Consider the following 27,824-nt stretch of genomic DNA (forward strand, 5'->3'; position numbering starts at 1 on the left):
TTTTTAATGTTGTCACATTTTATTGCACAAATATTTCCAAACATTTCATTTACTTTCGCAAATGTCGACATATATGAAACATGAATTTGATACCATCAATATAGAAATGGCACACTTACACTTAATAACATTAATTTCAATTCAAAATCAATTTTAAAGCAAACATCACATGCAGAAGCAAGCTAATGATATGACTACTATCATACCTAAAAGTGGAATTTTTCTCAAAGTCGGATCCATGGATTATCCCTGAAAATCTTTTGTAATATTTTGTCATCCTATTATATTTTTAGACATTTCGTGGAATACCGAGTCAATATAAGTTTGATATCACTGATGTTTGTAAATGTTAGACAATCAAATGTCTCTCAAAAGTCTTGAATCACATCCTGTCATACCCTGGATATCTTTCTACTCTGAATGAAAATGTCATGCCATGACCTCAGAAATGTCCATCCTCAAAAATTAAGTCCGATGCAGTGAGTATGTATCCCTCCTCAGGATGAAAACACTGGCTTCAGAATGTCCATCCTCAATGATAAGATCTGATGCAATGAGGATGTCTCTCTCCGCAGAATGAAAACGTTGTGCAATGGCCTCAGAAATGTCCATCCCCAAAGATAAGATCTAACGCAGCATGAATATCTCCCCCAGTAGCCTGAAGAGCACGCCTTGCTAAGGCCTCGTCCACGATTCCCATGTCTCGAAGCTGCTGGATCTGACCCTGGGAACAAAAGAGTATGAAATATTATAACTTGTGATATACAACGCAAGTTTTATTTCCTTTTAATTAGTAGTTACTACGATTAAGAAAGGATAACAAAATAACTATTTTTCATTAGTGTTGTCAAACCAAACCCTTCATAAAAGTAAACAAGAGGCCCAAAGGGCCTTAACGGTCATCTGACTACCTTGGCAATAGTAAAATTAATAATATAAGGTGTCACTTTGTCAGGACCATGTCAGGATCATTTTCAATTTCTTTAACCAAATTTTATTTCAAACAAGAGGCCCAAGGGCCTTAACATATAGGAAATTAATTAGATATAGTGTCATGGTAGCCATCTTGATTTTGGATCAACCAGAGATGTAACAATACTTTGTCGGGACCATGTCAGGATCATTTCATGCAAGTTTTAGCCAGAACTTGAGAAGAAGTTCAAAATGTGTTTTCAAGATGGCAGCTGTGGCGGCCATCATGGATTTCAGATCAACCCGAAAAATAACACTTTGTCAAGACCATGTCGGGATCATTTCATGCAAGTTTCAGCCAAATCGCACCGGTAGAACTTGAGAAGAAGTTCAAAATGTGCTTTCAAGATGGCGGCTGTGGCGGCCATCTTGGATTTTGGATCGACCCGAAAAATAACAACACTTTGTCGGGACCATGTCAGGATCATTTCATGCAAGTTTCAGCCAAATCCCACTGGTAGAACTTGAGAAGAAGTTCAAAATGTGCATAAATGATGGCGGCCATCTTGGATTTCAGATCGACCCAAAAAATAACAACACTTTGTCGGGACCATGTCTGGATCATTTCAGGCAAGTTTCAGCCAAATCACACTGGTAGAACTTGAGAAGAAGTTCAAAATGTGCTTTCAAGATGGCAGCTGTGGCGGCCATCTTGGATTTCAGATCGACCCGAAAAATAACAACACTTTGTCGGGACCATATCAGGATAATTTCATGCAAGTTTCAGCCAAATTGCACCGGTAGAACTTAAGCAGAAGTTCAAAATGTGTTTTCAAGATGGCGGCTGTGGCAACCATCTTGAATTTCGGATCAACCTGATAAAATAACAACACTTTGTCGGGACCATGTCAGGATCATTTCATGCAAGTTTCAACCAAATCGCACCGGTAGAACTTGAGAAGAAGTTCAAAATGTGTTTTCAAAATGGCGGCTGTGGCGGCCATCTTCGATTTCAGATCGACCCGAAAAAATAACAACACTTTGTCGGGACCATGTCAGGATCATTTCATGGTTACGTCAAGAATCAAATTATATGGTCTAATTACACGATGATCAGTCGATGCCGGTCATTATATGACATAGTCATTTTCTAAAACAATACATGGCTTCGGCTTCTTCCATACAGATAATTTACGTTATCCAACAACTACATATGTAAATAAACAAGAGGCCCAAAGGGCCTTAACGGTCATCTGACTACATTGGCAATGGTAAAATTAATTTCATATGGTGTCACTTTGTCAGGACCATGTCAGGATCATTTTCAATTTCTTTCAACAAATTTTATTTCAAACAAGAGGCCAAAGGGCCTTAACATGTAGGAAATTAATTAGATATAGTGTCATGGTAGCCATCTTCGATTTGGGATCAACCAGAGATGTAACAACACTTTGTCGGGACCATGTCAGGATCATTTCATGCAAGTTTCAGCCAAATCGCACCGGTAGAACTTGAGAAGAAGTTCAAAATGTGTTTTCAAGATGGCGGCTTTGGCGGCCATCTTGGATTTCGCATCGACCCGAAAAATAGCAACACTTTGTCAGGACCATGTCAGGATCATTTCATACAAGTTTCAGCCAAATCCAACCGGTAGAACTTGAGAAGAAGTTCAAAATGTGTTTTAAAGATGGCGGCTGTGGCGGCCATCTTGGTTTGGATCGACCGAAAATAAAACATGTGGGGGGATCATCAGCACCATAGATAAAATGTTTTTAAGATGGGGCTGTGAGGCCAGAAAAAAACCATTGTGGACATGTCAGGATCATTTCATGCAAGTTTCAGCCAAATCGCACGGTAGAACTTGAGAAGAAGTTCAAAATGTGTTTTAAAGATGGCGGCTGTGGCGGCCATCTTGGTTTTCGGATCGACCCGAAAAATAACAACACTTTGTCGGGACCATGTCAGGATCATTTCATGCAAGTTTCAGCCAAATCGACTCGGTAGAACTTGAGAAGAAGTTCAAAATGTGTTTTAAAGATGGCGGCTGGGTGTGCGGCCATCTTGGTTTTCGGATCGACCCGAAAAATAACAACACTTTGTCGGGACCATGTCAGGATCATTTCATGCAAGTTTCAGCCAAATCGCACCGGTAGAACTTGAGAAGAAGTTCAAAATGTGTTTTCAAGATGGCGGCTTTGGCGGCCATCTTGGATTTCGCATCGACCCGAAAAATAACAACACTTTGTCGGGACCATGTCAGGATCATTTCATGCAAGTTTCAGCCAAATCGCACCGGTAGAACTTGAGAAGAAGTTCAAAATGTGTTTTCAAGATGGCGGCTGTGGCGGCCATCTTGGATTTACAATCGACCCGAAAAATAACAACACTTTGTCGGGACCATGTCAGGATCATTTCATACAAGTTTCAGCCAAATCAACCCGGTAGAACTTGAGAAGAAGTTCAAAATGTGTTTTAAAGATGGCGGCTGTGGCGGCCATCTTGGTTTTCGGATCGACCCGAAAAATAACAACACTTTGTCGGGACCATGTCAGGATCATTTCATGCAAGTTTCAGCCAAATCGCACCGGTAGAACTTGAGAAGAAGTTCAAAATGTTTTTTCAAGATGGCGGCTTTGGCGGCCATCTTGGATTTCGGATCAACCCGAAAAATAACAACACTTTGTCGGGACCATGTCAGGATCATTTCATGCAAGTTTCAGCCAAATCGCACTGGTAGAACTTGAGAAGAAGTTCAAAATGTGAAAAGTTAACGCACGGCGCACGGCACGGCGCGGCGACGGCGGACGACGACGGACGAAACATGACGACTATAGGTCATCCTGACCCTTCGGGTCAGATGACCTAAAAACCCATGTGATTTGAATACGAAACTTCCTCTTTATTACCAGCTCTGCTTGTTTTCCTACAGTAAACAAACGGCGTGCACGTGGTAGACCTTCGTTAAATATCTAAACAATAAACATGATTAAATAATTACACCACCGTCTCGGGTATAATTACCGTGTGCCTATAGCCTTCACATCTCTATACATGCCCCAGGACATGGCATAAACAACTATGGTACAGGTACGTGTGTATTTCACTGTTGGTTGATCAGACCTCAAAGCAATCTATCGGTGTCGCTCAGGTAAGGCCGGTTTTCAGAAGTGTACTTTAGTTACATTTGACTATTCTGATCTCAAAATCTGTCGGGTATTCGGAATTGGGAGGGATCGGTTTTGGAAAGTTTTATATACTATTAATAAAGAGAAATTCATTCCGTACATGACATCCATGTTCGGTTTCTAGAGGTGATCGGTTTTGAGAAGGTTCGGTTTTGGGAAGTTACACTGTACTTTGTCGAGACCATGTCAGGATCATTTCATGCAAGTTTCAGCCAAATCGCACTAGTAGAACTTGAGAAGAAGTTCAAAATGTGCTTTCAAGATGGCGGCTGTGGCAGCCATCTTGGATTTCAGATCGACCCGAAAAATAACAACACTTTGTCGGGACCATGTCAGGATCATTTCAGGCAAGTTTCAGCCAAATCGCACCGGTAGAACTTGAGAAGAAGTTCAAAATGTGTTTTCAAGATGGCAGCTGTGGCGGCCATCTTGGATTTCAGATCGACCCGAAAAATATTAACACTTTGTCGGGACCATGTCAGGATCATTTCGTATAAGTTTCAGCCAAATCGCACCGGTAGAACTTGAGAAGAAGTTCAAAATGTGTTTTCAAGATGGCGGCCATCTTCGATTTCAGATTGACCCGAAAAATAACAATACTTTGTCGGGACCATGTCAGGATCATTTCATGCAAGTTTCAGCCAAATCGCATTGGTAGAACTTGAGAAGAAGTTCAAAATGTGTTTTCAAGATCGCGGCTGTGGCGGCCATCTTGGATTTCAGATCGACCTGAAAAATAACAACACTTTGTCAGGACCATGTCAGGATCATTTCATGCAAGTTTCAGCCAAATCGCAGCTGGTAGAACTTGAGAAGTAGTTCAAAATGTGTTTTCAAGATGGTGGCTGTGGCAGCCATCTTGGATTTCAGATCGACCCGAAAAATAACAACACTTTGTCGGGATCATGTCAGGATCATTTCATGTAAGTTTCAGCTAAATCGCAGTGGTAGAACTTGAGAAGAAGTTCAAAATGTGAAAAGTTAACGCATGGCGGACGGCGCACGATGACGGACGAAACATGACGACTATAGGTCATCCTGACACTTCGGGTCATATGACCTAAAAACCAAAATTATAAAGCTAATGGATGAAAATATCATGTATGAGCTACTCACATACAGACAATGAAGTATTCTGTACAATATGAATATCAAAATTTTATTTTAAAAGACTGCTTATGTAAATAATACAGTAGAACCTGCCTTAGCACCCACCTCTGTATAATGACCATCTAGTGTCACAAATGATCTATTTGAACACAATTTGACCTGTGTATATAAACTTCTTGGCTCTAAAAACAATTTTGTCTCTCCCTTGTGTGGTCTTTATAGAGGTATGTGCAGTCTTATTAGAGAGATTTGTGAGGTCTTTATAGACAGGTTTGAGAATAGGTGTGTAAGACTTGGATGAGACACAAAGGGATGGGAGTGGACACAAAGAGACGGACGTGGACACAAAAGGACAGGAGAAGTGGACACAATGGGACGGGCGTGGACTCAATGGGATGGGAGTAGTGGCCACAATGGGACAGGCGTGGATGCAATGGGACGGGACAGTAAGGGACAGGCATGGTATTACCTGTGTAGCTGTTGCCTGTTGGATTGCCTGCTGGAAGAAGTCCTGTGAAATACCTGACCCTGATGATCCTCCTCCCGACCTTTGTGCTGCATTATTGTAGGCCGGCGGCTGGTTACTCTGTCAAATTCAAATCAAAATAAATGAACATGACAAAGTAATAAACAGTTATCAACATACATACATAGGTCAGCATACACTCTTCATTGTGTATAGTAAACACCTGCATGCATCATACATATGTATATATTATACATTTATTGCCCTGGTTTGAGGGAGCCCAGGTTAAATTATGTTTCCCAAGGGCATTTTCAGACAAATTACTGAAAAAGCATTATTTAAAGATGAGAACAAATATCTACACTACTCTGTACCTGACTTGGAGACTGTTGTTGCTGTGAGCCCCCTGTGGCAGCAGCTAGAGCAGCCGACAATTGTGAGGCTGTGATAGCTTGTCCTCCAATCATCTACAACACACACAGGCAAACATTTATAGTGTTAACTCATTCACCCCTGATATTCCAAAATGAACTATTCCAGCCTTTGAACTAGAAGGTTCTAAATGCCTCTTTAGGGGTGAATGGGTTTAAGATGCTCCACCGTTGACGAATGGTATTTTTTCTCTATTAAAAACAGGAGCAGATAAATTGGTATATTTCTTCAGTTACAAAAATACTTACTATACAACATTACCACCATTTAAAAGTTTGAGATTCTCATTTAATCAAGAAAAATATGTCGAAAATAATTGTGCCCCGAAAAAATTCTAAGGCACTATGTTTTACATGGAATGAAGTACTGATTGCGCATGCACCAAAAGCAAAATAAATTACCTTATATAATTTTTTGTGTTAATTAGACATACATATTCATGATTAAACACCAATGATTGTTAAAGTGATGAGTATCGTTTATGCTTTGTCGGCTGTGGGGCATCTTTAAAGAAAGATGATAATTCATCAGAAAGGGACTTGTGCTTGAATAATGGAATCTGGTGACAACTGGGATATTTTATTTTTCTTCAGATTATAATGTCATAAATATGGGGTTTTTTGATAATTTTCTTTTATGTACAACAGAACATTTAATAAGTTACCTACTTAAAATGGTTGATGCATCAGATTGAGATTGTTAAAAACTTAATTAATCCTGTAAGAATTTTATCTAGTTTGCTATATATTGATTTCTTGGTCCTGTCAAAACTTTCATTGCCTGGTTTTAATCATGAAAGTTTAGTAAATTTACTTACCGCTGGCTCTGGTCGGTTGCTGGGCATGTCTTCATCGTCCGACATCTGATCAAGGGAATAAGTTCCTGTTCAGAACAAAGAATATAGTAGTAAGTACCAAAAGTATTAAGGAGATACAACAATTTTTTTTTGTTTTTCATCATTTTTCAAGTTATCGTTTTCATCTGTGAATATCATATCAAATTATTGAACTTGTTTAATAAATTTCATATTACATAGCCACTCATGTAGGATTCTATTTATCACATAACTTTTATTGATATAAATATAAGTGAAACTTTTTTTATTTTGTCTCTATATAAAACAGTAGAAATCCGGCTCGTAAGTGACTTTTCCGTCTACTGAGACATTCATGCGACATCATATAAAGATTATGATGTCAAAACTACCTGCAGTGCCTGAAAGTGACTGAATTTTCCATAGACAATCGGTCTACAGAGAACGAAAATTCTATGGCCCCTGCCATTTTTTCATAGACCTGTCATGTAATCACATACATGTATTTTTTTTGAAATACGGCTCTGACGTGACTTTTCCATCTACTGCAACAACCATGCAACGTCATATAAAGATTATGTCATCAAAACTACCTATGATGTCACAATAGTGTTATTACATGTCTTACGATTTTTATGACATGGCCGTATGACAGGCTAGACGGGTGATAAAATCACATAATGTGATGATTTCATTATTATTTATTTTTTGGAACTACTTTATAGTCCTACTTCAAAAAAGTATATAAAACTAAAGACACTGAATGCTAAAATTTCAGTTTTCTATTTTCGAGTCAAAATCACGAAGTTTTGGTCTGCGAACATAACCAGCTATAAGTAATCGGATCGATGAAGACTGTGACTCATTTAAAGAATTGTTTGGAACACCTCTGACCGAAGACTAACCTGTCGCTGTGTGTTCGGTGTTCTCCCTACTTCCTTCCTTACTCACTTCAGCTGCTATAAGTGTGGCTGCCTGACCAAACGAGGGGTGCTTCTCTACAATTCTGTTTACAAAATAAAAATCACAAACTTAGAGTCATTAGTGTCCTGACACATTACACAAAAGCTTTATATGGTAGCTGGCTTTCTCCTGTATCCTGTTATCTATGTGACTAAAATTTATAAAAAAAAAGGCATCCCTGGATACACATTTAGGCTCTTCTAAATTAAAGACTAGACCAATCCATTATGAATTTTCAGGGGTAAATGAGTTAAACTATATCTCAAATTTATGTGGAATTCAATCACACTTTTTCATCTATAAGGATGAATATACAAAGGCTTTGTATGAGTGAAGATAACTATCTTTATCAGATGTATATAGCATATTAACAGAGGCCACTTACTTCTGTATGTTACCTGGATGAGCGAGAATAGCAAGGAGTTCTTGATCTTGAAGCATTGCTGTTGAGAAAAACCAAATGTACTTTATTGAAAATGTTTTAGGATTTACTAATTCTAATAGGCTTATTATTTAATCTAATTATAATTCATAAGGTCATGCAAATGAAATTAACATACTGATTTGATAAAGGATTAATGTAATGCAATTTAGACCATAACAAGTACAGTGTACTGACAAATTAACAAGGAATTTATATTTTGGAGTTATCTTGAAAATATGACTATTGTTTGAAATACAGTTTAGCTTTCCTTATAAAAATACATTTTGTTTAACCCCAAGACCAAGTTTAATTTGTAATATTTCCTTGGTACTGGCAATTTAAACACATTCATTTTGAATAATCTGATGACTACAACGTTTCACATATATGGTGACGCTTAGACATAGAATGGTCCTTGTGAAATTGAACATATAATGTGAACCGATGTTTTTTTTTCTTTACGAGAAAACTTTTTACCGAGAGCAACAGGATCGTTGTCCAAGCCAGGCGTGGCAGCGATAATGTTCTCCATGGCATCAGACTCATTCAGTATTCTCTCAACCTGTAAAACCACCACAAAAGCTTGGAATCAATTTGCAGCAGCATTTTTTTCAGAAAGCTGATTCAAAATATTGTTGCACAAGTATGCTAAACTTCACAAGATAATTTTTGTCTACATACTGTTGTTCTGTAAGCTGGATTAAGCAAAGCCGATCTTAGTGTAGCTACCAAATTCTTCACAGCAACTGGAGTCATTTGTTCTGCAAAAACACATTGATAATTTATATTAATATTTCTAAGTGATGCTTTACAGTTGAGGAAATCTTATCAAAATTAGTGATAAACATTTTATATCACAATATGTTAGAAAAAAATCATCATAATACAAACATATTTTATTCTGTAACACAGATTGGATTAGCTAGATCAATCACCATTGACTAGGTAGTTCAATTAATAAGGCATCCAGCTACTGTTCAGAGGTTTAAACTCTAGTGTGGTCGTTACATTTTCTTCTTTTGAATTTCTTACCAACCTATTTGTAGAAAGGAGGGAGAATTATGTTAGACTAGAAATATGAGGGTTTCAATATCCTGAAACGATGTGGATAAAGTATGATATCAAGTCTAAAAGTCCCCTCTTCTGGTAAAATTTGTGACATCATATTTTTACTTGAATTTTATAATGTGTTGTTATATATATGGTATATATTATTTTACCATCAATAGAATATCCGGAATTTGCTGTTTTGTGTATTATTGTATTCCACGTTTTGTCTAGTGATTGACTTTTCTGTCTCTGTTCTGTGTATCATTATCACCATGAAAGTTATTTGACTGTTTTGATATTGAACTCACCATTATGATTCCTGATAAAGTGTTGAATATTTTGAAAACGTACGATGTGGAACTCGCTGGTTTAGACTGTTCTTTTGTTTTGAGAGTGAGAGAACACGGACAGTGTTTCCCTAACATTAAAATGGACAAAAGTAAGCATGCCAAATACCATCCCAACTCAGGCCCCGGGGGGTCTGCCCCATCATTTGCAAATTTGAATCCAAACCTATAAAGGATGTAACCATTCGTATGACAGAAGGCCCCGGGGGTTTAATCATTTGCACAATTTTGAATCCCCACACTATAAGGATACTAAGATATTATGGGTGCTATACCGTGCTTAGTTTCAGATAAGAAGTCGTTTATATGGAAAGAGCCAAATTGGCCACTTTCGACCCCGCCCCTCAGGCCCCCTGGGGGTCAGCCCCATCATTTGCACAATTTTGAATCCCCACCCTATAAAGATGCTACCATTGCATTATGGGTGCTATACCATGCTTAGTTTCAGAGAAGAAGTCGTTTATATGGAAATAGCCAAATTGGCCCCTTTTGACCCCCGCCCCTCAGGCCCCCTGGGGGTCAGCCCCCATCATTTGTACAATTTTGAATCCCCATCCTATAAGGATGCTATCATTGCATTATGGGTGCTATCCCATGCTTGGTTTCAGAGAAGAAGTCGTTTATATGGAAATAGCCAAATTGAACCCTTTTGACCCCGCCCCTCAGGCCCCCCGGGGGTCAGCCACATCATTTGTACAATTTTGAATCCCCAACCTATAAAGATACTACCATTGCATTATGAGTGCTATTCTCATGCTCAGTTTCTAGAGAAGAAGTCGTTTATATGGAAATAGCCAAATTGATCCCCATTTGACCCCGCCCCTCAGGCCCCCGAGGGGGGTCAGCCCACATCATTTGTACAATTTTTAATACCCTACCCTATAACGATACTACCATTGCATTATGAGTGCTATCTCATGCTTAGTTTCAGAGAAGAAGTCGTTTATATGGAAATAGCCAAATTGACCCATTTGACCCCGCCCCTCAGGCCCCCGGGGGGTCAGCCCCATCATTTGTACAATTTTGAATCCCCACCCTATAAGGATGCTACCATTGCATTATGGGTGCTATCCCATGCTTGAGTTTCAGAGAAGAAGTCGTTTCTTATGGAAATAGCCAAATTGACCCCATTTGATCCCCGCCCTCAGGCCCCCGGGGGGTCAGCCCCATCATTTTGTACAATTTTGAATCCCCACCCTATAAGGATGCTACCATTGCATTATGGGTGCTATCCCATTGCTTGGTTTCAGAGAAGAAGTCGTTTATATGGAAATAGCCAAATTGACCCCTTTTGGCCCCGCCTCTCAGGCCCCTGGGGGTCAGCCCCATCATTTGTACAATTTTCAGTTAGTTAGTCCCATAAGGATGCTACCAGTCAAATTTTGTTGAAATCCGACCAGCGGTTATGGAGAAGAAGTCAATTGTTACGGACGCCGGACGCCACGGTATGGCATAAGCTCACCTTGGTCCTTCGGACCAGGTGAGCTAAAAAGGTCTTCCCGAGAACAGAAACCTGCGTTAACTGATCGCTCGTCCAATCTACGAGAATCTACTGGTGAGTCGCAAATACAACATCAAGATAAACATTATTCATGTAATACTGTGAGTGTACCAGTTTGTGAGAAATTTGGTGCTAAATCGGAGATTCAGGTAAACAGTGACTAATACATTGTTTCGCCATATTGATAATTTTCTAGTAAGTAACTTGTGACAGATATAAGCTGTAAAGCATCTATTGGTGTTTTTTTAATTTCTTTCTATGGATAATTTGTTTTAATTTTCAAAATAGAAAAATATGCCACTTTAGCATATAATGTGATTGGGAAGTAAAATTCTGTATATTCAATTGATGGTTTGTGAATTTTTTTTTTTTTTTTTTCCATTTTTGCGGGGGGATGTTATATATATGGTATATATATTATTTTACCATCAATAGAATATCCGGAATTTGCTGTTTTGTGTATTATTGTATTCCGTCTCCGTATCTTGTTTTTAATGTTTAGTTGTTAACTTCCGGTTTCCGGGAGAATAAAGAAAAGTTGAAGACAAGAAGGTGTTTGGATTTCTCTTCATAATATCCCTTTACATCCTCTCACATCGCCAAGCCAGTACAGTGTCATTACATCCACCAGAAGGTAGGACAAATTGATGGTAAAATGTACTTTACCCATGTCATTTTTGGATCTCAAAACCCGTATACACTGGGTCAGTCATTGGGATGAGGTAGCTCAATCGGTAGAACATCAAGCTTGTGTTCTGAGGTCCTGAGTTAGAGCCCTAGTCTATAGATCTGCAGCATCCATATGGCCATTACATTTTCTCCTCTCCTGTTGTGATTTTGGATCCGGTTGATCGGCTGGTACCAATTACAAGTACCCCCGATGGTAGAGCATCAAGCTTGTGTTCATAGGTCCTGGGTTAGAGCCCTAGTCTATTGATCTGCTGTCATGGATTTAAAAGGATCAGGTCATTGCAGTTGCCTGTGATCTAGTATCTACAATGGCAGATGTCATCTGGCTAATGTTCATAGGTACATTAAATATTTTTCTGCACCTCTTACTATTCAAACGAAACATACATTGCATTTTTGTGTACGTTTAACCACAGGAGTTTGACGTTCTGTCAATAATATATAGTATACATATGTAAAAAATACCCTATATACTATATAAAAACACCAGGAATGAAATGCAAAACAAAGGGGCCGAAAATCTGCAAACTTTCAAAATGACTTGGGATTAAACTTATTGTGATGGAGTTGTGAACAGGTTAGTGTTGATATATGTGAAGAATAACATTTTATCGGCGAAGTGACACATACAGACAATGCCCAGAACAAATTTTACAGAACTTTTACCGAAGGTGGTGAAAATTTTGGCCAGCGATGCATTTCATTCCTGATGTTTTTATATAGTATATAGGGGTATTTTTTATATATGTATACTATATATTATTGACAGAACGTCAAACTCCTGTGTTTTAACTAACCTGCTTCGTGCACTGAACACTGTTGGTGTCTCTTTAGAGCGAACACTGTTGAACCATTCTTAAGCCCATACTGTTCTATTTGTTTATCATCATCAAGCCTTTGGCCACAATATACCAGATCTAGTAAAGAATAAAATAAATGCATGTATGTTACAGTAAAGCATGTATCTATGGCAATACGATATAAATTCATAATCTTTTCTTAAATTTCAAATGCAAGTGAACTAGGACCAATTTACAAGATATGTGCCACGATTAGTTGTCTAGTGAGCGAAAAAAATCGTTAAGAACGCTACTTAAAATAACCTATGAATTTGAATGGAACTTTTTTTGACATTTCAACATTAAACAACCCACAAAATATGTGTTTATGTGCTTGTACCGAAGTCCTGGGTAGGTAGATTGATGGTTCTGGATATTTCATCTTTCAAAATTGAAACTTTTCCTTTCAGATTCACAAGGTTTAGCTTTGTTCGCTCAGACTTCCCATGAATTGTCCTGTTGCACACAGAAACGGATGCCATGACTGCTGTTTCCTGCCTTGGAGGAATAATATATAACCGGAAAGTGCGTAAGAACCACAGTAAGCACCACCATCTGATTGGCTAAATTGTTTACTTCCTGCCATGTGGGCATGCGCATCACAGTGTAAACAAAGCGTACACGTGGTTAGATTAGTATCATATATATGTCGATGTTCGTAACACATTTGTGTTATTTTATCATTTTATGAAGCCGAAGACATAAATACTGCGATCTAGTTAATACGAATATCTACTACACAGGATAGAAAACGGAACGACAAACTGTCATTGTCCGCAATGTAGAAAGGAGGTGTACATGTACTTGTACACATGCAATGTTATTACATGTGGTGCTTATAATTTATGGTATGTAGAACCAATTGATACTGCTTTATGGGATGTGATGCTGAGGCCAAATTAACAAGTGATGCTTAATATATGGGGGTTTGTTTTGAGGCAAATTAAATATATTATGGGGTTTGGGGCTTAAAATGTGATTTCTTATACCAATTTATTACAACACACATGTATGGTGCTTATGCCAAATTGCATGTGGTGCTTATATAGATATAATTATATATGGTTTTGAGAAAGTTTGATAATATTAGGAGATGAGGTGCATGGTGATTGTTTATTCAGTCTGATAATATTGTCATGAGATGTGGTGCTAAATGTACGGCTGAATTATGCCTATTGTTACTGTTTTGTGGCATGTGGTGCTTAGACCAAATCACCTGTGGTGCTTAATTGTTTATGTTTTTTTAGACATTTTGATAATGTCAGGAGATAAAAGTGCATGATAATTTGGTTTTTATTCAGTCTGGTAAAAATGTCTTGGGATGTTAGTGCTAAATGCATGGTTGAATTATGCCTATTGATATTGTTTTGTGACATGTGGTGCTTAGACCAAATCACCTGTGGTGCTTAATTATATATGGTTTTTTGAGACACTTTGATAGTGTTAGAAGATGAAATGCATGGTGATTGGTTTTTAATTCAGTCTGATAATATTGTCTTGGGATGTAGTACTAAATGTAAGGCTGAATTATGCCTATTGTTACTATTATGTGGCATGTGGGTGCTTAGACCAATTCACCTGTGGTGCTTAATTGTTTATGGTTTTTTAGACATTTTGATAATGTCAGGAGATAAGGTGCATGGTGATTGGTTTTTATTCAGTCTGGTAATATTGTCTTGGGATGTAATGCTAAATGCATGGTTGAATTATGCCTATTGTTACTATTATGTGGCATGTGGTGCTTAGACCAAATCACCTGTGGTGCTTAATTGTTTATGGTTTTTTAGACATTTTGATAATGTCAGGAGATAAGGTGCATGATAATTTGTTTTTTTTCAGTCTGGTAATATTGTCTTGGGATGTAGTGCTAAATGCATGGTTGAATTATGCCTATTGATATAGTTATGTGACATGTGGTGCTTAGACCAAATCACCTGTGGTGCCTAATTATATATGGTTTTTTGAGACACTTTGATAGTGTTAGAAGATGAAATGCATGGCGATTGTTTTTCTGTTCAGTCTGATAATATTGTCTTGGGATGTAATACTAAATGTAAGGCTGAATTATGCCTATTGTTACTATTATGTGGCATGTGGTGCTTAGACCAAATCACCTGTGGTGCTTAAATTATTATGGTTTTTGAGACATTTTGATAATGTCAGGAGATAAAAGTGCATGATAATTTGGTTTTTATTCAGTCTGGTAAAAGTGTCTTGGGATGTAGTGCTAAATGCATGGTTGAAGTATGCCTATTGATATTGTTTTGTGATATGTGGTGCTTAGACCAAATCACCGGTGGTGCTTAATTATATATGGTTTTTGAGACACTTTGATAGTGTTAGAAGATGAAATGCATGGTGATTGGTTTTTAATTCAGTCTGATAATATTGTCTTGGGATGTAGTACTAAATGTAAGGCTGAATTATGCCTATTGTTACTATTATGTGGCATGTGGTGCTTAGACCAATTCACCTGTGGCGCTTAATTGTTTATGGTTTTTTAGACATTTTGATAATGTCAGGAGATAAGGTGCATGGTGATTGGTTTTTATTCAGTCTGGTAATATTGTCTTGGGATGTAATGCTAAATGCATGGTTGAATTATGCCTATTGTTACTATTATGTGGCATGTGGTGCTTAGACCAAATCACCCGTGGTGCTTAATTATATATGGTGTTTTAGACATTTTGATAATGTCAGGAGATAAGGTGCATGATAATTTGTTTTTTTTTCAGTCTGGTAATATTGTCTTGGGATGTAGTGCTAAATGCATGGTTGAATTATGCCTATTGATATAGTTATGTGACATGTGGTGCTTAGACCAAATCACCTGTGGTGCCTAATTATATATGGTTTTGAGACACTTTGATAGTGTTAGAAGATGAAATGCATGGCGATTGTTTTTCTGTTCAGTCTGATAATATTGTCTTGGGATGTAATACTAAATGTAAGGCTGAATTATGCCTATTGTTACTATTATGTGGCATGTGGTGCTTAGACCAAATCACCTGTGGTGCTTAAATTGTTTATGGTTTTTGAGACATTTTGATAATGTCAGGAGATAAAAGTGCATGATAATTTGGTTTTTATTCAGTCTGGTAAAAGTGTCTTGGGATGTAGTGCTAAATGCATGGTTGAATTATGCCTATTGATATTGTTTTGTGATATGTGGTGCTTAGACCAAATCACCTGTGGTGCTTAATTATATATGGTTTTTTGAGACATTTTGATAATGTCAGGAGATAAGGTGCATGGTGATTGGTTTTTATTCAGTCTGGTAATATTGTCTTGGGATGTAATGCTAAATGCATGGTTGAATTATGCCTATTGTTACTATTATGTGGCATGTGGTGCTTAGACCAAATCACCCGTGGTGCTTAATTATATATGGTTTTTTAGACATTTTGATAATGTCAGGAGATAAGGTGCATGATAATTTGGTTTTTATTCAGTCTGGTAATATTGTCTTGGGATGTAATGCTAAATGCATGGTTGAATTATGCCTATTGTTACTATTATGTGGCATGTGGTGCTTAGACCAATTCACCTGTGGTGCTTAATTGTTTATGGTTTTTTAGACATTTTGATAATGTCAGGAGATAAAGTGCATGATAATTTGGTTTTTATTCAGTCTGGTAAAAGTGTCTTGGGATGTAGTGCTAAATGCATGGTTGAATTATGCCTATTGTTTCTATTATGTGGCATGTGGTGCTTAGACCAAATCACCTGTGGTGCTTAATTATATAGGGTTTTTTAGACATTTTGATAATGTCAGGAGATAAGGTGCATGGTGATTGGTTTTTATTCAGTCTGGTAATATTGTCTTGGGATGTAATGCTAAATGCATGGTTGAATTATGCCTATTGATATAGTTATGTGACATGTGGTGCTTAGACCAAATCACCTGTGGTGCCTAATTATATATGGTTTTGAGACACTTTGATAGTGTTAGAAGATGAAATGCATGGCGATTGTTTTTCTGTTCAGTCTGATAATATTGTCTTGGGATGTAATACTAAATGTAAGGCTGAATTATGCCTATTGTTACTATTATGTGGCATGTGGTGCTTAGACCAAATCACCTGTGGTGCTTAATTATATATGGTTTTTGAGACACTTTGATAGTGTTAGGATATGAGATGCATGGTGATTGGTTTTTTATTTGAGTTTGATAATGTTAAGAGTGGTACATTAGGTTATCTGGTCAAAATTAGACCAATGTGATATGATGTCATACTTTGGTGTCTGTCCATCCGTGTGTCAATTTACTTTATCAAATTTGTGTAGTTGTTTTGTTTTGTATTCACAAATAATAATTAGAATGAGTGAAATTTTGACACCTTTTTAGTCCTCCATCATCAGATGGTTGGCTCATGTTGAAATTGCATTTTGTCTGGTCTTTGCTGTCCGTCTGTTTGTCCATCCATCTATCTATCCGTTGATAATTCATGTTGGCGCTATTTTCCAAAAAAAAAAAAAAAAAAATCGATCTAAATCTATAACTTTACTAAACCGGCGAGTAAAATTTACGATTTTCACATGTGAATCACAACATAATAATGCAAAAACATCGTCTGGTTTGGGTTTTTGTCCACGTATTAGTCGCACTGGTGTAGATGTCGCCCTCCCGATTTTCTGGGGAAACATTGCGACTTATACTCCGGAAAATACGGTACTGTAGGATATTGTATTTTTATGCATATGTTCTCCTGGAACTGGTGTTTCGACAAGATTTCATTAGTGAAGTTTTACTCCGTTATTGTTATTCTCAGATAGTACTGAAGGGATACGTGTAAAAGAATTATATACAGGCTCTTCTTGGACGCATTTAAGGATTGACAAGAAAACAAGGTGATCGATAAGCAGTCATTTTGGATTTTGACAATTAAAATTTATTATTTCAAAAAGACTCGGTACTACATATTTGATATGGATGTTCCTCTTTGTTTCCGCATAGCGTGCATTTTCTTGCAGCTTCTTCTTAACATTTACACAGGTATTTAAAACTGGAGAACTGGATGTTAAGTATGAAACAATGTTAAAACGGAGATGAAACGAACAATTCTGAATGAACAAATGCACCAGTAAATACAGATGACTACTTTATACAATTATTAACAAGAATCGGAACGAAAAAAGAACACACTTACATAATTAAACATATGTTTATATCACATTATGTCAGAGACAAACTTAGTCTAATATGTAACGGGACCATACATAAATGTACATATTATTGATAATTTTGAAATTTACATCTCTACAGCTATGAAATGATTTATGAAATTCTTTTTTGTCAGATTCAAATACAAAGGATCATTGATTTACAATTTATTATGAGTTAGTGAGACAAAGTTGGTTGGATTTGGCAAAATATGGTTGCCATTAGAAATAATAAAAAAAAATCTGTGGTTGAACTATAAAGGCCACTGGCTAACAAAGTACTGGGTTAAAATAAATACACCAAAGAACAAGAGGACCAATGGGCCTTAACAGTCACTTGCTAGATATACAATACATATATATGTAGTAGAAATAAAGTGCACGGTAAGCCCAGTAGGTTGTTAAAGATTGCAACCTATTTGATCCCTGAGACTTTGAATGAAAGTCAAGGTCATTCATGTGAACAAACTAGGTAGCACTTCATCACAGCATGGTACAGCTTCAATATCAGTATTTAAGCCTCTTACTTATTGACAAGAGGTCATTTATTAGATTTAAGCCTTTTTGATCCCCGTGACCTTGAATGAATGTCAATGTCATTCATTTGAACCAACTTGGTAGCCTTTCATCCCAGTATGCTACAGGCTAAATATTAGTAAGAGCTGTAGCATGTAGCATAATGGAGATAACACGAACCTACAGGTTTTGTACAGAAAACATCACGTTTTTGCAAGTTGTTCTCCTGTAACATATAAACAATTTTAATGAACTACTGAAAGGCGATGGATCATATATGTCAGAATTGCACTGGGCTTTGCAATAAATGTGTTGCTCTTTCTCAACTGCCTGATTTTTTTCCAATTAGGGGACAATCTGCTAACTTTCACGCTCTACAGTACATTTCATGTGTCTTGGAATGACGTATGTCCACTTGGAACCAATGTTACAACCCACTTTGGAAAAGTAATGCACTTTGAAACATTATTTCAATATAAGTGGGTTAAGAAGGTGCATTGTATTTTTTCATACTGCGTTTTTTTATGTCCTTTTAAATATAAGTCATTATCCCTTTAGATATGCATATTGCTATGTAATTTTCCCATTGCATAATGATTTAAAAATCCATCTATTGTGAACTTGTGATAGGATTATCGCGATAACTTATAAGTATATTCAAAATTATTTGTGATGTGTACCATATTTAACGCACTTTGAAGTAATTTTTCAAAGTGCGTTAGTTTTTCAAAGTGGGTTGTAACAAACCAAGTATGATGAAAATGATAAGATTCTCTGTTGAGGCATTAAATATGCCACTTGCATTGTCATATCATACTTTGGAACTAAAAATGATCAGTTAAACGAAATTTGATGTTGTGGATGAAATGAAAACAAAAACATAAAAGACGCATATCACATTAGCTGTCCTGTTCCAAACACGCTGTGTTTTATGTTCTCGATATTTGCATTTTATTATTTTAGTTTATTGCAACTTGAAGCGAAAATTACATCCTGTTCATGAACGATGCATTAAGTATTCAAGCAGATCCAAGTGATCAACGGCAGCAAATCCAGGCCTGTGAAAATAAAATAATCCACTAGCTTTCATATTCTTTTCACACAATGCACATTCACAAGGACAGAATTCTACAAAATAAATCAAAACTCATAACGGCAAATATCAATAAAAAAATTTACATGTACAGGAAAGTGTAAGAGGGACAATTTCTTTTGAAATAATTACATAATGCTTGATAATTATCGATATATCCCAAATATCTCCAAGTGCAAATGATTACTGTGGACATTCATCGTTAATTCTTTAAAAGGGTCGATGATCTATATTGAATGGTTTAACACCAGGAAAGGAAAGAACATGACTATGACAGTAATTATTACTTGGCTTCTTCCAAATCCACAATAAAGGGTTAATTTATTTATGCTAATAATTGCTGTTATTTAAGGGTTTTTTCAAGCTAATTAACTATACTGCATTGATTGATACCTTCCAGGATTCAAACGTTTGGGTTTGTTTTGCTCATAACTTTCAAAATCGAGTACATGTAGATATATATATATATATCCCTTTCATGATCCAAATGGTTTCACTACTGTATATTTTCCCTCTATATTTCTTTCACTGAATATGATTTTTTTTCGGTGCAAGTATAGAATTCATCACTTATAAAAAAAACGTTTTATGTAAAGAAAGATTTAATCTTTAGTATGCTAGTACTTAGTTACATACACTTTTCTATTTGTTTATTCAGGATCCACCTTCAATTTAGAAAGTTTTGTGTGTTTCCTAATAAAGGCATTTATTTTTAACGTAAGCTATCCAATGTTCGAACCCTATATCCTGTGGGGTGGGGGTGGGGGGTCGAATCAGTCCCATTTATATTAAATGTTATTGTTGTACACCATATTTGGTTCAATTCCAAACAAGCGTTCAGAAATATTCCCCATTTGGAGCCCTATTCCTCAATACCCAGGGTCGGATCCACCTTATTTGTATACAAGAGGTCCATGGGCCTTAAAGGTCATCTGACTAAGGCAATACAAAAGAACTTTTATAATAGAAGAAGTCCAGGTTCTAATATATTTGATGAATTAGAGCACCAATGAAGGTCCCTTGATCCCCACCATGCTACAAGTTCAATATCCAGTATCTAGGTTTCTTAGTTATTTACAAGATGCCGTATTAAAGATTTTTGACCTATTTGACAGCTGTGACCTTGAATTAAGATCAAGGTAATTCATTTGAACAAACTTGATAATCCTTCATCACAGCATGCTACAGGCCAAATATCAGTACCATGGGACTTTCGGCTATTGGGAAGAAGTCGTTTGAAAGAAAAATGTACGCACGGCGGTCAGATGACCTAAAAATAATAATGTTACATGTATTTCTTACTAAATTTTGTAGTGATCCGCAATAGGGTTAAGGAGGAGTAGGCTTTTCATCCTGACCTTCAATCAGGTGACCTAAAACAACATATCGTGAATCTTACACATATTTATGAATTAATACAAGAAATATATTTTCATACGTTTTAGATGTCATGTACTGTAACCTTCATTAATGAAATGCAAAAGGTCTGTGAATACCCAGACAAAATTAACTTATTTGCATCTTTCATCTTTATTGACCAACAGGCACCACAACACTGATACCTGGTATATTATAGGCACCATGACATTATTGACCAACAAGCACCACAACACTAATACCTGATATATTATAGGCACCATGACATTGTTGACCAACAAGCACCACAACACTAATACCTGATATATTATAGGCACCATGACATTGTTGACCAACAAGCACCACAACACTAATACCTGATATATTATAGGCACCATGACATTGTTGACCAACAAGCACCACATAACTAATACCTGGTATATTATAGGCACCATGACATTATTGACCAACAAGCACTACAACACTAATGTCTGGTATATTATAGGCACCATGACATTGTTGACCAACAAGCACCACAACACTAATACCTGATATATTATAGGCACCATGACATTGTTGACCAACAAGCACCACAACACTAATACCTGGTATATTATAGGCACCATGACATTATTGACCAACAAGCACTACAACACTAATACCTGATATATATTATAAGCACCATGACATTATTGACCAACAAGCACCACAACACTAATATCTGATATATTAATAGGCACCATGACATAATTGACTAACAAGCACTACAACACTAATGTCTGGTATATTATAGGCACCATGACATTGATTGACCAACAAGCACCACAACACTAATACCTGATATATTATAGGCACCATGACATTGTTGACCAACAAGCACCACATAACTAATACCCAGGTATATTATAAGCACCATGACATTATTGACCAACAAGCACCACAACACTAATACCTGATATATTATAGGCACCATGACATTATTGACCAACAAGCACCACAACACTGATACCTGGTATATTATAGGCACCATGACATTATTGACCAACAAGCACTACAACACTAATGTCTGGTATATTATAGGCACCATGACATTATTGACCAACAAGCACCACAACACTAATACCTGATATATTATAGGCACCATGACATTGTTGACCAACAAGCACCACAACACTAATACCTGATATATATTATAGGCACCATGACATTGTTGACCAACAAGCACCACAACACTAATACCTGGTATATTATAAGCACCACGGCATTATTGACAACAAGCACCACAACACTTAATAATGTACTTGCTATATTATAAGCACCATACCTTTATTGATCAACAAGGGTATTCTGACTTTCCTACATCCGCTGATAATTTTAAAGGCTGACTATCAAAAAGAAAACAATAACGCCTACATGTACATAATAATAATAATAGACTTTATTTAGAGTCGATAACACTTTGACTCGTCTTCCAAGTGGTCGACATAAAAATTTACAATATTTATAACATGGAATATATCATAGACAATACATATTACAGTGCTACATGTATTATAATAATGGATATCACAGCCAGAATATCACAGAAAATAGTATTAAAAATTAAAAAGGCACTCAAAAAGCTCATGGTGCATAAATATATGGAAAAATAACAAAAAACACAACTTAATGAATTAGTGTCTAATATACATATATGCCAATATGACAAAAGAATAAAAATTGGCAGAATATATGCTATTATAGCCTGTATTGGAATTTATTTTGTTTGATTAATTAACGATAGTTTACTAAGAAGATAAAAGAACAAAAAGTGCTGGGTTTACTAAAATAGATATATATTAAGAAGCAAATGAAAAAGTGATTATTGAGATGCATTTAGAAAGTGTTTTTTGCATTCGTATTTGAATTCAGAGAGTTTTGTGGTTTAAGAAACACTTTCTGGAAGATCATACCATAGTGATGGTCCACTATACTTAAACCAGCTCTCAAATTTTTCTGTTTTTAATCTTGGGTATACATATTTCCCTGTTGTGGCTAATCTAGTCTTCTATTCATGAACATTGGATATTAGATTGTTACAATCTAAAATAATACATTTACATTATGACATCTCTATCATAACAAGCATAATATTACTAATGTTAGTCTACAAAATTGAAAAAATACCATATTCATCAGTATAAGGTGCAATGGGCAATAATTCCACAAATTACAATCAAGACAGCAAATTTTCAAAGTCGGGATCTTAGATTCCTTACAAAGTTTTATTAAGCTTGGTGGATTTACTGTATGTATTTTCAATGTCAAATTATAATTATTATTGCAGAGGAAAATAACTCCGTAACTTACAGTAAAATGAGTTTCAATTTCAAACTCATTTGAGGTAATGTTGATGTTAAACTGCATACAAAAATTATATTAAGCTCTGCCAAAGTTATCATGTTCAAATATTCCAATAATGATTTTTATTGCAAAGGGCAAAGGGCAAATCAAGTCAATTTTCAAACTCACCCAAAAACTTTCGTATATTAGTCTGCATACAAACTTTCGTTAAGGTCAGTGAATATTTATTTAAGTTATCATGTTCACAATTGCCGAAAATAATTAATTATTATTGCAAAGGAATATAACTCCATCAATACCAGATGAATCAAACCGATTCTCGAACGAGTTCGAGATATTTCCTAACTTAGTCTATTCTACATACAAAGTTTTATTAAGCTTGGTGTTTATTCACTCAAGATACATATGTATTATGTTCACAAGGAAATGTTTACGCTGTTTTGACAAAAAGATGCTGGCATTGATGATGTCCGATGTCTCACCTCTGACTGCAAAAAAAGAAATATTACCAGCGACTATCGCATTAGGTCACAATGACTTATGGTCAGGTGGCTTAAACGTTTTCTTCATACTTTAATTAACATATGATTTCAATTATGAAATTTGATATATTCGCAGACGACTCTCAAACCTTTGTTAGATTACCAAATATTTTCCACCTTCTATCTGCTAAGATATGAAAAAAGCATCTAGTGCCAAGGTAAATTTAGAACGAAAAACAAAACACACACACACACGAAAGGATTATGTATAGGTATTTGGAAACAGAGGCCTTCAAACTTTAGGAACATTTAATGGGTGAAAGAGAACATTAAGGCACTCCGTGTATATTATGGACATAATATCAATGAAGAAAAAATATGGAAAACTAAACTTTCAAAGATTCGGAATATATTCACATGATGAAAACACCGAATCCTCACACTTGAAAGAAAAGTCCTTATAATGAAATATTTGATTTTTTCCCCGGTTACAATATGAATCAATAACAAATTGTCTCAAAAGACCATTCCAAAGAACTACAAAATTCAAATAAATAAATGTATTGATGAGTTTCAATAGAATAACAAAATTTATAAAGTCTCTGAACACATATGCTATATGTTATCAATCAAGAACTGAAGGGGGACTGAATATAATAGATAAAGACGATATTAATAAATAAAAAAGTAAAAATTATATATAACCTTATTCATAGTGAAACAGAGGCAAGGAATATCTTCGGAAAACACTGGCTCCAAACTTGTGATAAAACGTTCACCATTGATTATTTTTTTAGCATCAGAAAACTATCAGCTATATTTCAGCAGGCTTTAATTCAATGGCAGTTTATTATTAAAAAATGTTCTAATTATACCAAGCCAGGCATCTTGAATATGAATGTTTTGGTAATATCGATATAACATTTAAACATGAACCATTATCTCTTTAAACAATGGGCAAATGGACAAAGGAGTTGAAAAAAGCGAAATATTAACACGGTTTTATGAACAGAAAGATGCACAAGAAATAACTGAGATCACGGATGATCTATGTTTAATAAGCAACGTGAAAAATATAAACACACTTACGACCTCAAACGTTTTTAAACAAATTTTGTATAGAAATACATGTACATTATTTGTTTAAAAGGGAAGACTACATGTATTTTTAAAAGGGAAGACTGCTTTAATAATGAGGATATTAATTGGAAACTTATTTGACAAACAATCAAATATTCAATTGCAGATACAAAATGTAACGATTTCAAATGAAAACGGATGCAAAGAATAGTCAGTATAAAACATAATCTTAAACAAATCAATAAATCAAATGGCCTACGTACATTGTGCAAAAGAAACTTTAACGCTTTTATTTTAGTTATGTCAAAAAATTGAACTACACTGGCAAAACATTAGAAACATTATCATAACTCTATTGAACCTAGTCCCAAACTATCCTCTGGTATAAAGAACAGCAAAGTATTATCACCTTTATTATCATGACGACAAAACGGTGGATATGGAAAACAATAGCAACGATGGAAAAAACTTATTACAATATTAGAAAATGAAGTATGATATTGTATCAGAATGAGAGAGTGTAGAATGACAGAGAATGAAAATGATGTAAAAATATAACTAAATTATCCTTATTAAAGTATTAGATCCACCGCTGAAAATGGTATTTTTTTCACTATCAAAAAACAGGAGCAGACGATTTAGTATTTTTCTTCAGTTACAAAAGTTACTTACTTAACACCATTATCACCATTGAAAGGTTTGAGCTTCTAATTTTACTTCAAGTTAAAAATATGAAAAATATTTAATTGCATCCCGAAAAAATTCTATGGCACTATATCTTATATGGAATGAAGTACTGATTGCGCATGCGCCAAAGTCAAAACAAATTATTTTATATTATTTTTGTGTTAATTAGACATATATATACACGATTAAACACCAATTATTGTTCAAATGATGAATATTATTTATGCTCTGTCGGCGGTGGAGCATCTTTAAAGTATTAGTGTAAAGATTTGTTGAATGAAAGATGTGTATATGACAAAATGGTGGTTTTGGTTATGAAAATGTTTTATAATTGTCATCTAATGAACCACAACTTCTGCAGGATTTGGGCCAGTCTTCATTAAAAAAGTTGTTTTAATTAAGGAAACGGGGCTTGCTGAATGCATAAGTTGTTCTTGTTTTATTATTATTGTTTATTTGTTTGTTTGATTAATAAACGTCCTATTAACAGCTTTTGTATTATTATTGTGTTATACATGTAATGTTATCTTTGTAATTTGATAATAAAACCTCATAAAAATAACGATAAGTATTGAATGAAACATGAATAAGTAAGAGAATGATGACTATGTACAAGTTGTTTATACATGTATGTAAAATGTTTTATGTAATAAAGTATAAACAAAAACATAACGTATGATTTATAAATGACAAATGAAACTGAAGAAAAATATCTCTGGTCATTCTTCTGCACCCAAAGATAAAGAACTTGTATGTTTAATCTTCCTTCTGGAAGAACTTCATCAGATCTCGACTGATCTCTGCAACCTATGGAAGCCCTGGGAACATCACACATTCTCTATTTTACATTTGTCCAAAGTCATATTTTTGACTTCCTATTTGCACACTTTTCTTTACAAAATAGTACAAAATACGAAATTAAAACATAACCAAAAACCATGGACTAAAACCTTAAAAAGCATTCAATAGGTTCGCTTCCTTTATTAACCAACTTTCTTTCACGTGCAATCTACTTTCGTGAATTCCGTGGTGCACGTAAAATCCCGAAAGTTTATCTTCGCAAATAAATATCTTTATCCCTTAAATTGCTATGAATTCCTATTCAGTTTTTAAATCCATGAATGTTAATCTCCAGGAACTTGATGTGAAATGGAAATCGCGAAATTTAGTAGCCACGAATGAAATTTGGTTAACAGTAAAAAATTAATTTATTAAACATAACTTTCATCCAACATCCAAACACCATGAACACCACCTCACTATATTCAGGGCCCAGTTTCACGAACATTCATTAACTTTAAGGAATCTCTTGACTTAACTTTCCCCATAGAAAAGCACTACAAAAGTTGAGGAAAAAATCTGAAGTTAAGGAACCTTCCTTATAATCTGCAATGCTAATGTCATGATGTTTATAATATACCAGGTATTAGTGTTGTGGTGCATGTTGGTCAATAATGTCATGGTGCCTATAATATATCAGGTATTAGTGTTGTGGTGCTTGTTGGTCAATAATGTCATGGTGCCTATAATATATCAGGTATTAGTGTTGTGGTGCATGTTGGTCAATAATGTCATGGTGCCTATAATATACCAGGTATTAGTGTTGTGGTGCTTGTTGGTCAATAATGTCATGGTGCCTATAATATACCTGAGGTATTAGTTATGTGGTACTTGTTGGTCAACAATGTCATGGTGCCTATAATATATCAGGTATTAGTGTTGTGGTGCTTGTTGGTCAATAATGTCATGGTGCCTATAATATATCAGATATTAGTGTTGTGGTGCTTGTTGGTCAATAATGTCATGGTGCCTATAATATATCAGGTATTAGTGTTGTGGTGCTTGTTGGTCAATAATGTCATGGTGCTTATAATATACCTGAGGTATTAGTTATGTGGTGCTTGTTGGTCAACAATGTCATGGTGCCTATAATATATCAGGTATTAGTGTTGTGGTGCTTGTTGGTCAATAATGTCATGGTGCCTATAATATATCAGGTATTAGTGTTGTGGTGCTTATTGGTCAATAATGTCATGGTGCTTATAATAGATATCAGGTATTAGTATTGTGTGGTACTTGTTATATATTGATATAAAATAACACGAAACTTTCAATGCTTCAGTTTTTTATGAATTTAATTTAATGCTCTGCGTTTGTTGAATTAAAATAAACTTAACGCAAGCAATATTAGATATACGAAATGTTTCTGTAACCTTATTACCTTATTCAGTGTACTAGGCCTATTTCAATGTTGTGGTGCTTACTATGGTTCTTACTGGGAAAACGAGCCACAATTATAACTCTCAGCTGTATCTAAACTGCTTCCGGTCCCCATCTCCCAATGAATTGTGGGAAATGTTTATGAAGTTAT

At 35.6% G+C, this 27,824-nt stretch overlaps 1 protein-coding gene across 2 annotated transcripts; it reads right to left on the reverse strand.

Moving 5' to 3' along the window:
• On the reverse strand, nucleotides 1-27,803 carry LOC138333945 (ubiquitin-like protein 7). Of its 2 annotated transcripts, none has more exons than XM_069282644.1 (11): nucleotides 27,760-27,803; nucleotides 13,074-13,234; nucleotides 12,692-12,811; nucleotides 8,988-9,067; nucleotides 8,784-8,868; nucleotides 8,268-8,325; nucleotides 7,825-7,925; nucleotides 6,923-6,987; nucleotides 6,048-6,140; nucleotides 5,677-5,793; nucleotides 1-724 (listed from the first exon to the last, which is right to left on the reverse strand). In XM_069282644.1, exons 1-11 carry the CDS (start codon nucleotides 27,786-27,788, stop codon nucleotides 599-601), a joined length of 1,035 nt encoding a protein of 344 aa, XP_069138745.1. In that variant the 5' UTR covers nucleotides 27,789-27,803; the 3' UTR covers nucleotides 1-598. The 2 variants fall into 2 exon arrangements, with proteins under 2 accessions (XP_069138745.1, XP_069138747.1); XM_069282646.1 differs by having other exon boundaries at nucleotides 13,049-13,234; nucleotides 27,760-27,777.
• Between the last annotated feature and the right edge of the window lie 21 nt (nucleotides 27,804-27,824).

Source organism: Argopecten irradians, chromosome 10 (assembly GCF_041381155.1).
Source record: "Argopecten irradians isolate NY chromosome 10, Ai_NY, whole genome shotgun sequence".
NCBI classification, from domain to species: Eukaryota; Metazoa; Mollusca; class Bivalvia; order Pectinida; family Pectinidae; genus Argopecten; species Argopecten irradians.